General features: G+C 39.7%; 1 protein-coding gene across 1 annotated transcript in view; it reads right to left on the bottom strand.

The window, feature by feature from the left end:
• Window positions 1-6046: 6046 nt before the first annotated feature.
• The window catches only part of EGFL6 (EGF like domain multiple 6), a gene marked incomplete at its 5' end in the record, with an annotated part of 45449 nt that continues 38187 nt past the window's right edge, over window positions 6047-13308 (bottom strand). The window contains 4 exons of the mRNA XM_084293230.1: window positions 6047-6164; window positions 7359-7624; window positions 10298-10384; window positions 12577-12657. Of these exons, the coding sequence (XP_084149356.1) occupies window positions 6069-6164; window positions 7359-7624; window positions 10298-10384; window positions 12577-12657 (530 nt within the window). The 3' untranslated portion in view covers window positions 6047-6068. The remainder of the gene's footprint in view (window positions 6165-7358; window positions 7625-10297; window positions 10385-12576; window positions 12658-13308) is intronic.

Below are 13308 nucleotides of genomic sequence, written 5' to 3'. Positions count from 1 at the left end.
AGAGAAGTTCATGTTGTGACATTTGTTTCATGGTCCAGTGCTGTAATTCTTCCCAAAGTACTTTCTTCATTTCAAGGTTTCTTCAGGGAATCCTACATACAGTTCATAGACTGAAGATCCAAGAAATGGGCTATACTTTAGTTCTCCAACAGGTTTCATGTTGTGAGAGTACTTACCCCCATGCAGACAGCATTTGAAACACGTTCACTTACACAAAGTCTTGGATGTTTATTCCTTTCAAGGATCTCTTTCTATTTTGGGGGGAGTGGGGTTGGTGAGTGGGAATGGATCAGGTCATGAACTTATTTAGCTTGGCTTTGAATTGCTGCTATTTATGCACAATTAGTTAAACCTTCAGGACTGGGTGGTGAATGAGCTTGGCAATAACACAGCTCACCTCTCCCATTCATGGCTGTTTGTGCCATTTATTTCCATGTGCCCCATACACTGTGAAGAGCATATCTTTAGTGTATTGCTGCCAGAAAGTTGATCAAGGACCACCAAATAGGACTCAGTGAAAATTATTGTGGGGGCTCTTTTAAACACTTGCTGATCTTATTATTCTTTTAATCCATATGATTTCCAAGTTGAATTGTATCACAAATACTGGGCCTATACAAAAACTGTGAGTCTTGTCAATACATGGTTCTTTGGTTCTTGAGCTCAATGGAGTGTTACGAAGCCATCTAAGTAACTTGCCCAGATAAGTACAGCTCAGAGGACTTAACCTGAGATAACTTGAGATAAACAGTTCCCTCTCTCTGCATCTCCTTTTCTGCTATACATCCACAACTAACCATTCTGATGGTTAGTCAAATATGAGTTTGTTGTTTGAGACAAGGGGTTGTTGACCTACCCAGTCAGGTCTTATAGTTTGATTTTAAAATGAGTTAATAAAACACTATATATGTGGGTTTAAGGTTATTTGTTTATTAAATGTGTGTTTAAGTTTTATTCTGAGGACCTGAGCTTTAATCTTGATGACTATTCAAATGATTTCATAGAATCACAGAATCATTAAGGTTGGAAAAGACCTCCAAGATCATCTGGTCCAACCATCCCCCTGTCACCAATGTCACCTGTTAACCAAGTTCCTAAGCACCACGTCCAACCTTTCCCTAAGGAACGGTGACTCCCACCACCTCCCTGAGCAACACCTTTCAATGCCTGACTGCTCTTTCTGAGAAGAAATGTCTCCTCATTTCCAACCTGAACCTTCCCTGGCACAACTTGAGGCCTCGATCTAAGGAGCCTATTCTTCTCAGGTGTGCATTTGAAAGAGAAATTGGCATAATACGTTACAGCAATTTTAAGAAATTGAGAGAACAAGGATTTTCAAACAGAGCACTGGGTTATACCCTATTAAAAATATAGGTTAAAAATAATTTTTAATTTTAATTAATAATAATAATAATAGTAATAAAATAAAAAAAAAAAACTTCTAAAACCTAGCAACTCTTTACTGAATCACTAAAGACTAATATTCCCCAAATAAAAAATTAACAACCTGTTCTTGTGACAGTTTTGTAATATTCACTTGTAGAAGAGTTGGGGCTTGGAAGGGGAGGGTTGGAGAGACAATGTCTAACTTTGTTGAAATCAAACTGTGAAGTCAGATATTTTGAGGTTAATAATTCTTTTCCATCAAAAATCTATTGCCATGATAAGCTTTCATGTAACAGTGCACATATGACCAAATAAATTATCACCAATACTTTCTTGTTATGTATCCTTCCATGAATATATTTCATGAATTCCAGTGCTTGCAGTACATGCAGGTTTATGATTCTATCCTAAAACATCATAGCAGTTATTAAGTGAATATGAGTGACAATCTGAGAGCATCTCTCCATTATCTTCATCTATATGATCCTTAAAAAGTGTAGTGGGGAATCCTTATTTAATGTATAAAAATAACATCTAATAGCTGGAAAATGTTTTAAGTTCTTTTCAGTTGCAGGTTATAAGATAATCGTCTTGCAGGAACATGCCTCAGCACTTCCATGTATTCAAGGTTGACAAAATGAAATATCTCCTTTAATTCTTTTGGCAGTTGAAGAAAAGTGAATGAAACCTTTTGTTATACAACCTTTAAATGAACACATCCGTAGGGTAGTTTTTGAGGGATGTACTACAGATTTGCATAATTAGCTAGAAGCTCTTTTTTTTTTTTCTTTTTTTCTCCACCAACTTGAAGGCAGAGTACTGTCTCCAAAGTTTAATATCAGCATTAAGAGCTGCAAATTTCACCATCAAAGTTCAAAACACTTGATCTTAGTATACTTTTAACAGTTTCAAAAGGTCCCAGTGTGGCTTCATTGCTGTCTCGAACAATCGAGCAGATAATGGATTTCACATTTCACAGTAACAGAAAACTGTCAAGAACCTTTTGAGGCATTAGTGACTGTGGGCATAATATGCCCTTTAACTGTTCTCAGCTGAAGGAGAAACGTGGAGCTTTTGCCCTGAGTAGTTGGGTCTTTTGAGTGAATGATTCAAAGTTAAATTGTTGGTGTGCTAATGCGATTTATATGAACATCTATATGTAATGTGATGTATTTTGTTGCTTCCGTAGAAGCCATCTTCAAATTTATTCACAATAAAAGAGGTTTCAGTTTTGCTCTTTGGATTTTGTGCTAGAATTATTATGATCTGTTGTAACGCAAGCTATCTTGAGTTTGACAAGCCGTTGCAAACAAATGACAAAAAACTTCTCTGTCTACTACAGAAAGCTTTACAGCGGTTATTGCAGTCTTTATGCATCAGTGAAAATCATTTTCTTGCTCATTTCATGAAAAGCAAAATCTTTTTATCTTGTCTTTTGGGTGGAATGCTATTGCTGAGGCGATTGCTGTAGTCATGATTCATGGTGGGCTATGATTTGACCAACAGCAAATAAATATTAGCACATCTGGCTCCATATCACACCATGTTCATTGTGTTTGCTCTCTATCCTTTGTGTATTGAGCAAATAGTCTGTAGATATTGTGCCTTACACAGGCAGTATTTAACCCTTGATAATTACAGAGGGTGAAAACATCTTTCCATGGCAAATAACTGCATGTATAAGAAATGCCTAGCTGCATATTTTTATTTTTTTTTAGTTAGATTTTGCTCTAAATGCATATTTCAGATATATCACTTGCAAGAACCTTTTGAGGCATTAATGACTGTAGGCATAATATGCCCTTTAACTGTTATCTGAAACAGATCTTTCATTTTCTCAGTGTTCAGTAAGGATAGCGGTATTGAGCTTATGTGGCAAGACTCAGAGGTGGGCAGAGGGCTGCAGGGGTGGCCTCTGTGAGCAGAGCCCAGCAGCTGCCCTGTGTCAGACCAAAACCAGCTCCAGCTGGCTCCAAAAGGGACCTGCTGCTGGCCAGAGTCAGGGAGTGATGCTGGGTGGGCCTCTGGGGGAGCGGATTGAAGGAAGGGGAAAAAAAAAAAAAAGAAAAAAAAAAAGAGTGAGAAGCAGCCCTGTAGACCCCAAGGTCAGTGCAGAAGAAGGGCAGGAGGTGCTCCAGGTGCCAGAGAAGTTCCCCTGCAGCACATGGTGTACCATGGTGGAGCAGATCTCCATGCTGCAGCCTATGGAGAGGAGCCCACGCAGGAGCCCCCCGTGGGGGACCTGTGCTGGAGCAGTTTGCTCCTGGGGGATGGACCCCATGGTATGCAGCCGTGTTGGAGCAGTTCTTGGAGATCTGCTGCCTGTGGGCAGCCCCTGCAGGCTCAGTTGGGCCTCCCATGGAAGGGACCCCACGGGGAGCAGAGGCAGGGAGTGACCATGAAGGAATGGTGGAGATGAAGCATCAGGGACTGACTGCAGCCCCCATACCCCGTTCCCTTGTGCTGCTTGGGGGAAGGAGGTGGAATAAGGTGGATGGGAGAAGGTGTCTTTGCTTTCAGTTCTCATCGCTCTAGCCTGTTATCAATAGGCGATCAATTATATTAATCTCCTTATGCAGAGTCTGTTTTGCTTGTGACAATAATTGGTGAGGGATCTCCCTGTCCTCGTCTCAACTCTTGAGCCCTTTTAATCTTATTTTCTCTCCCTGCCCCATTGAGGAGGGGGAGTAAGAGAGTGATTGTGGAGCTCAGCTCCCCAGCAGGGTGAAACCACCACAGTAGTTCAGCTTCAGACAGTCAGACCCCACTCTAGGAAATAAATACTCGTTTCACTCAAGCCTAATTTTGTGCCTCATTCTGACCAGGTTCTCCCAGTATTATGAGATCACGGTGAACATTCAATCCATTATTGAGGGAAGCTTCCCCTTGCTTTGAAAATCCCAGTGTCTTTGCCCTGAGACTGAAGACAGTTTGCTTTTCTCAAATCCTTATTTCATAATTTACTCAGCGCTTCCAAAAACACCAGTGAAGAAACTGATGCATCAAAGCTGACATACACGTTAAGTTCTCAGAGCATCTGTTTCATAAAACAGAACATTTTTTAAAAAGATTAAGCATTTCCAAACTGTATAGCTGTTGTAGATTTTCTTGACATTTCCAATCTTGCTTACACTTTTTTCATCCGTGTGCAAAATACAAAAAGATTGTGTTATAACAAGAAACATTTCAAGCATCCCTGACTTGCTTCATAGGTGCCATACAAGGTGTTGGAACTTCTGGATTTACTTGTTTTTTGTTAAAATACATTTGTGTAGGCTGAATTCTTTCAGGTTCTCCAGTGTTTCTCTCCCGAAGTCTATTCAATTGTTTTGGATATCCCCTTCTTCATAAAAGAAGTGAAATAAAAAGCATCACTAATGAGAGTCAGCCTAAAGGGAGACATGCAGAGCTAACCAAGAGGAAAATCACACACATTTAGCTGAATGTTGCCTGAACTAGAGCTTCTCCATGGGCATCTCTATTTGCTTGGGATGTGGACATTTGGGTATTTTCAGAAGTCATCACAAGAGAGAAGATGGTCTTTTGCCCCACAGTCTAGTCATACAGCTTCTTTTCAGACAAGGTGGAACCTGGATTCCAGACCCTCTTAAGCATGTAAGCACATACCTATGTGTGCATACATGTGTGTGGCAGGGGTGGCAAGATGTCAGCTCCTGCTCTGTGGCAGAAGATTCTGCTTACCTCCCCATTGCTGGGGATGGCAGGTAGTCTCCATCCATTTAGCTGATGTTTGAAGAACATGACACACAAAGAACTTGTGACAAAGATATGTGTGTGTGTGTGTATTGGTTATGTAAGAAGGAGCTTTATTGTGAGGCCACTAAGCCATCCTGTCTACTGGAAAATGAAAACAGTTGTTTCATGCCTTTATGGGGTAAAGGAGGTCTGCAATCCAGCTGGAACCTGGATTCAGTTTGCTCCTGAAGGTCAGTACATAATACGAGGTTTCTTAAGTATAATGGGTCATTCTTTTTGCTGTTGTTGTTGTTTTTCCAATGCCAGTTGGTAACATTGCCTGTATGTGATGAACATTACATGTTTATAACAATGTAAAAGGATCATTTCTAAACAGTGGTTTGTGTAACTCAAAGACACTGATGACAAATAAGGTATCTTGAATACTTTATTAGCAATGAAAACATTCCTCAAAGACATGATTCCACTTAAAATTCAGCTCCGTCAAGACAGAAAAGAGCTTCTCTCTTTCCTCTTACCTGTTGAATAAATTTAATATCTTCACACTAATCAGGAAGTTAAAATTACATCACTAGAAGTAGTAATATCCTCTTAAATACTGCTTTATGTTCTTGTGAAGTAGAGGAAAGCGATAGAAGACTTCAGAATAGCCTTGAAAAGAGATTTAAGGAATGAAAGCATATAGAATTTGTAATAAAGCTAGACAAATATTTTAATACTTTAGAAACCCTGACCTTGAATGCTAAAATACAGTAGTGCTTCACTCAAACCATGTATTAGAATAATTCATTAAAAAGTGTTCTCTGCATGTTGCACATCACTTTTTGTTTGCATTGCTGCATTAAGTTCAAGGCACAGTTTTTATATTTTCATTTCTTTGTAATGAAAATTATAAAAAAAAATAAACTACTAGTAATGTAAATATTTAAAATAGGAATAAATCCAGTATACTCAAATATCCATTATCAGGTCTCTTCTTGGCACAGACCGGAAACTAGTATAACATTGTCCACTCCAATTTCTCCAGTTTTGCCTTTCCCACGTTCTGATTCAAAAGTGATCTGTCATAAGGAAAGAGATGTATTAACAGTGAAAATGTAGTTTATCCAACCATTTAGCAACTTTTAAAAGTAATTAGTTACAATGCTATATTTGAGGAATGTTTTATTACAATACAGGAAAGACTTAATGACTCAAATCCTTGCAGCTTTTAAAATTTGTGAGTATTATTTGAACTAGGCTGATAATCCTCTGCACAGATTTACAGCACCAAATGGATTCATTTAATAAGATTACTTATTTTCATTGTACAAAGACAATGCAAATTGAGTGAAATCCTATTATAGTAATGTAACACTATCACAGTATGTGATGTTAGTTCCCCCCTTTACTTGAAGACATTACAATTATTCATTTTCCATCTCTCTGGATATATATCTGGTACATACATATGTATCTAACTACGATACACAAAATGGGTTACTAGTTATAGCAACATATATACACACACACATATAGTAAGTTTATTTTATGAATAGGATGTCCATGTTTTATTTTTTGTAGTCTGATTCTTAATTACATAACGGCTCTTCTACATCTTTCTAGTAGTGCAAAGAACCCTGAAAATGTCTAGCATTTCCTTTATGCTCACAGTATTCAACTGTGCCGCATAACCCTTTGCACAGCATTGAAGACATTCAGTCACGTAAATTACAATCAGGCTCTAAAATTTCAAGGAGAAACTTGCTGAAGCCCTGATTGAGGTAGTTTTCAGATATACATCAGGGCACAGTGCTCCCTGCTGGCTAGCATGTCCTGCTCCTAGGGTGATTGTCTGCTCTTGGTAATAAATGATGTCTCTTTTTGAACTAATGGTCTGGATAATGTGGTTTGAGAGCGTCCTTTTTTTATGAAATGGGGATATTTTTCATTTTTCCAGGGATATATGCGTGCCTTCTGTTGCATTTATATATTAAACATATTTTGACTGTGACAATTTATGGTCTGATGTAGTTTTTACAAAATGATAGAATTACTGGCATTAGTGTCCTAACCAACTGGGTCAATTCAGTTATGAAATTACAACCAGATAATAACTTTTCTGCTTCCTAAAATCTGTGTTCCTGTTTCCCATTCCACATAAGCCGTTCAACTGCCAGTATGTGATGCCTATAAAACAGCTGGCGCAACATTCCAGGATTGGGAAATTAAGCTGTTGGTTATGGTAGTTGGCTTATGAACTGTGTTGTACTTACAGTGTTGGTTGTTTCAGCCCCCTGAAATATTTCTACTTTTCCAGTTCTCCACCTTTCATCTTTCCCTTTGTTCTCCTCCCAGACAGGAGCAGTTTTTTTGTTGGAGAGGAACACTCGAAGTTTCCCCACTCTCTCGCCAGCAAGTCGATAACTGAAAATCAAGCAGTAGCTGCTCTTTGGTTTGAGGTCATTGAGGAGAAGTTTTAGACGTCCCGTATCCTTCTTGTGGCCCACAAAGGCTGGAACTGCCATGTAGTACCCATCACCTTGTAACAAAAGAAAGAAAATACAACTTTAATCAACTTGAGCTATTTATTAGCAAATCGAGTAAAATTTTGCTAAGAAAATAAGTAGAAGCTGTGTTACTTGAATAATTTAAAATCAGACTGGAGAAAAGCAGCAGGGATTATACTTTACAAGGAATCAGCCTGCACTGTTGGAAGTCAGATCAGTTTACAAAGGAGATGAGTTCATATTTCACTGGCAATTACAGTCATTCTTCCTTGCATTGCAATTGTCTGTGTCTTTCAAAGGCAAAATCAACCCAGTTTTTTCAAATGCAATAGCTTGAAACATGCTGCTGTGCCTCTGTGGTCAGATCATTTCCAGTACTTGAGCTATCTCAAAACTCTCCCCACTGTCCTCTGTAGTGATGACAAACTCATAAAGCAACTGACAGCTTATTCCACAAATCCTGTAGGACCAATGGAATGAATGAGACACACAAAGAGAGAAAGAGATAAAACATCTGGGCCCATAAATGAAGTCATAATCAGCAGATCTACGTTTGGGAAAATGGGTTAAGGTCAGGGTAAGGTCTTCCTGGAAGTGGCAGGACAGAGAAAGGAGATGGGGGAAAGGAGATACAAAGAGCAGGAGAGGAAGGATTAGCAAGGAAAAAACGGGATGGAAAGACTGTGAGGGAAGAGACAGAGAACCTGTATGCTGAACTTGGAGAAAGTGGTCCACGGAATCCACTGGTTCCCACTGTAACACCTTCTGCAACATTTCTTATGTCATGGGAAGATCACAGAATCATAGAATCACTGAATGGTTTGGGTTGGAAGGGACCTTAAGGATCATCTTGTACAAACCCCTGCCATGGGCAGGGACACCTCCCACTAGTCCAGGTTGCCCAAAGCCCAATCCATCCAGCCTGGCCTTGAACAATTCCAGGGATGGGGCATCCACAGCTTCTCTGGGCAACCTGTGCCAGGGCCTCATCACTCTCATAATGAAAAATGTCTTATATCCAACCTAAATTTACCCTCTTTCAGTTTAAAACCATTACCCCTTGTTCTGCCACTATAGGCTCAGGTAAAATCTGTAATTCTTATAAGCCCTCTTTATTTATTGAAAGACCACAGTGAAGTCTCTCCAGAACGTTCTCTTCTCCAGGCTGAACAACCCCAACCCTCTCAGCCTTTCTTCATATGAGAAGTGCTCCAGCCCTCTGATCATCCTTGTGGCCCTCCTCCGGATTTACTCTAGCAGGTCCATATCCATTTCATGTTGGGAGCCCCAGAAGAGTTGGATGCAGCACCCCAGATGGGGTCTCATAGGAGCAGAGCAGAGGGGAGAATCACCTCCCTTGCCCTGCTGGCCACACTTCTTTTGGTGCAGCCCAGGATACAGTTGGCTTTTTGGGCTGCAAGCACACATTGCTGGCTCATGTTGAGTTTTTCATCTGCCACTATCCCCAAGTCCTTCTCATCAGGGCTACTCTCAATCCACTCATTACCCAGTCTGTATTGGTATTGGACATTGCCCTAACCCAAGTGCACTTGATCTTGTTGAACTTTATGAAGTTCACATGGGTGCAATCCTCAAGCCTGTAAAGGTCTCTCTGGATAACATTCCTTCCATGTAGTATATCAACTGCAGCCCTCAGCTTGGTGTCATCTGGGAACATGCTGAGGGAGCACTCAATGCCACTATCTCTATCATTGATGAAGATACTAAATAGTATTGGTCCCAGCATGGACCCTTGAGGAAAAGGGGAGAAGAGAAGGGCAGGAGAGAAGAAAACCCAATAATAACAAAAAGAATAATCAAAACAACTGATGCACAATGCAACAGCTCACCACCAGCTGACTGATGCCCAGCCAGTCCCTGAGCAATGGCAGCACCACCTGGATAATTCCCCTCAGCTTTAATTATTCAGCACGATGCTATATGGGATGGGTTATCACTTTGGCCAGTTTGGGTCAGCTATTCTGTCCCCTCCCAGCTTCTTGTGCCCAGCTGGGCACCCCCAACCTCCTTGCTAGCAGGGCAGCATAAGAAGCTGAAAAGTCCTTGACTTTGTGTAAGCACTGCACTAGCTAAAACATCACTGTGTTATCAGCATTATTCTCACCTAAATCCAAAACACAGCACCATGCCAGCTACTATGAAGAAAATGCATTCTATCCTGGATGAAACCAGGACATTAGGTATCAGTTTTTCTTAAGTAGCACCCTGCCCTTGCTTCACTCTAAGGAATGCCTTCACTATTTTGTCTTGTGGAGTTTGAGATCTCTGAGCTATCACAGTGCTATGTCTAAGCCGTGTGAGTGGCAAGACTGCCACATCAATCTAAATGGCAAATATGTGGTTAAAGGTCCTACCAGCCTTGGAGCAACACAACATGTAGCTAATATGTTTCCCATTGTTTTGTACCTTGAAATTCTTATCAGTTATTATTTTCTAATATTTTTTCTCATCTTTTAATTCCCTTGTGTTGAAATTACTAAGTACCAATTGCCACTAGATATTTCAAAGAAGCAGCTTCTACTCCCAGCCTTCTCTGCTGCCTCTATTTTATGATTATTTCTTTACAAAGAAAACCCACTGATAGGAAAATTAATTCTCTATTTCATTTTCTCCTCCATGCCCCCTTTTTTGGATGGGGTGAGACACCAAATCAAAGCATGGCTAGAGGGAAGATATTTAAATACCTCTATCTCGATCAGCAGGATTCCAGTCAAAGTCATCATTAGTATCTTGTTTCCAGTCACAGACCCCTCGACTGAAGCTGCAATCAACTGGAAAAAAATAAATTGGCAATGGAGACACAGAGATAAGTGGAGTGTTATAAGTACTGATAAAAATAATTTGCTTTTTATTCACCTAGTTATGAGTGTATAGGTCATTCTAAAATTATGTGCAATCTGAGTTTGGATACTGTTGACCTAGATTAAATTGCAAAAAAACCACAACACTAGAATTTCTGTAGTAATTCTTTCCTTAATTCACAGAAATATCTGTTGTGACTTTTTACTGCCAAATTTCCATATGCACATGATTTTATGTGCTGTGAGTTTTGTATACTGAATGCCTGCTGATTGCCAGGTGTAGTCTGAGATGTCAGTTTTGAACTCTCAACATCATAAGTAGTTTAGGATCTGCCAGCTTGCAAGCTTTACTCTCTCCATATGTGACACTGCTGTAGCTGTAGTCAGCTGAGATGCACAAGCTCCAGTTCATTCCACTGAAAGCAAGAAGTTGTCCTCCCATGAGAGGAATCCTTTACTTCAGCACTCAATTTATATTATACAGAGCTGGAAATAGCCCAAATCAGTTGATCTTTAGAGCACGCTGCAAAAAATGTATCATCCAGAGCACACCACAGCCTTTGTGACTGTGCAGATGAAAAGCATCATATATAAAGAAATAAACACTGTAAAATGCCAGCATAACAGATCAGATTAAGAACAGTATGTCAGCCATCTCAAGTTCCTTAGAAAGAGGGATCCTTCTTGTGCTTTTCATGCATTTTATCATGAGACAGAGAAGTGCAGGACATGACATTTGAAGAGCATTACTGTATAAATTTAAGTCTTGTTTTCAAAAGCACTACTTTCTGACTTCAAAAACAAAATAAACAACAAAAACTATCTCACACTAAATGTCTGCCGGCATGATTGCCTTTTTTATTTCTTTTTAAGATCTGAAATCATATATCCATTGTTTTTTGGTGAAACCCACCTTGTCCTAAAATGAATCTCAGCTGCAGTGAATCCCAACATTTCAGCCCCTGCACACTTAGCTCATGACTCCACAGAGTGACTCCACAGTTGCTACCCTGTAAATGCATTAGCTCAATATGATCTCTCAGTTCCCTCCTTGGATTTTTTTTTTTTTTCCTGGCTCTCGTAATCAGATCCTTACAGTCAGCTTCATCATTCTGTCCAAAGCCTGTTTTTAGCTTCTTGCTAGCTCCACTTACCTCAGAAAGGCTGCACGACTTAAAATCAAGTCACAGACTTGATTTTGGCAAAATCGCAGAGGAACTGTTTCCCACCAGGAGAGAGGGTGAGAGTGCTCCCTGATCTGCTTGTATGCTCTGCTTTGACCTGAGACACTCTGCAATCTGTTATAGTTACCAGAAGCCAGTGCAGTCTTATGCTAGCAAATGTGTGAAGTAGTTTCCTAGGGCATGTCAGAAATTTAAATTGTGTACATAAATTGGCAGGTCTTGGGCCTTGTATGTTCCACTGAATGATTTTACAACTTTTTTTTTTTTTTTTTTTTTTAATGTGAAAAAGAACAGAGTATCACCTTACTCTGATACCCACAGAACTTACTGATGAACTGGGAGCTATCATGAATTTATTTAGGCTATTTAAAATTTAGGGTAAATACTTATCCAGTCTTGTTCAGAGGACGCTCATTCCTGTTGATTACAAGACCAAAAAAAAGAAAATAGCTGAAGGACTTTGGGATATGGTTGTGTGCTATGCAGCACTCCTCTAACATGGCTGCATTTTTTAAGTAACCAAAATTACCTTATTTTTTCATGACTCTGAAATAAATACGTAAAATTCAATTGCAAGTCATTTTTCCATGTCGGGGGACGTTCTATACATGTCTTATCAACCGTTAAGGATGTTTTGAAAAGGACACAGAACCAGATTCTCACACTGGAACTGACAGAAAGGTTTTGCCAGATATTCACCAGATATTGTCTCTAAATGTTCATTAAGCTTTTGTTTTATGCTAAAAACTTAAAGAGTTTCTGAAGCTTAGGTGATACAGATTGTTATGAAACCATGCAATATGCAGGAAAATAAATATTACAGAATAAAAATAAAGTACCTTCTTGCTCTGGTCTCGAAACTGGAACTTTTCTCTGTGCCAGGAGTGGGCCAGAGTTTCTGAAGCTTAGGTGATACAGATTGTTATGAAACCACGCAATATGCAGGAAAATAAATATTACAGAATAAAAATAAAGTACCTTCTTGCTCTGGTCTCGAAACTGGAACTTTTCTCTGTGCCAGGAGAGGGCCAAAGGCGGCTGCTTCTTTACCCTGGGGAACTGGTGAAAACAACTCATCAAGTGCTGAATCATAACAGGAACAGAAAATGGAACTTTTTTCCTTTATACCAGTTGCCATAGTTTATTTAAATAATTCAATGTATGTGTTTTTCACTCCACCACCGAAATAACATTTCTAACCCCAGTTGGATACTAACTCTGAATATTAAAATGTTGCTTAAATTGCTAATTTCCATATCACTGTGCCTTCTAACATGTGGGCAATGGAGTTGCAAGGTTTGCAAGGTCAAATATCTTTGCACATGATCTTTCTTTGGCATGATGACCTGCTTTCTTGCTGAAAAATTTCAAGCAAATTTCATCTTGCTGTAGATGAACACCATGAGATAGCAAAGCCAATGACTGAATGGCTTGGCAGCAGTTTGGAAACAAGAACCTCAAAAAAATGGGTAACGTGAGAAACTTTGTAAAAAGCCATAAACTTTGGGGGACCAAAGGCCCGCAGCTGTGAGTTCAGGTGAGGGACATCTGTAATAGGAGCTCTAGGAGATGATTTTTCCAAAGCTATGCTCTTTCCTGGGGCACGTGTTCTCCTGCAGGCCTCATGAGCTCTACTGTCTGTTGGGAAGGAAAGGTGCAGTGACTGCCCTGCATCTTCCTCACACTGCCTGCATCAGCTGGCAAGCACAG

The sequence above is a fragment of the Netta rufina genome, assembly GCF_964035555.1.
Source record: "Netta rufina genome assembly, chromosome: 1".
In the NCBI taxonomy this organism is placed as follows: domain Eukaryota; kingdom Metazoa; phylum Chordata; class Aves; order Anseriformes; family Anatidae; genus Netta; species Netta rufina.
Note: the sequence above shows the minus strand (reverse complement) of the source record. Positions and strands in the feature narration are given on the sequence as shown.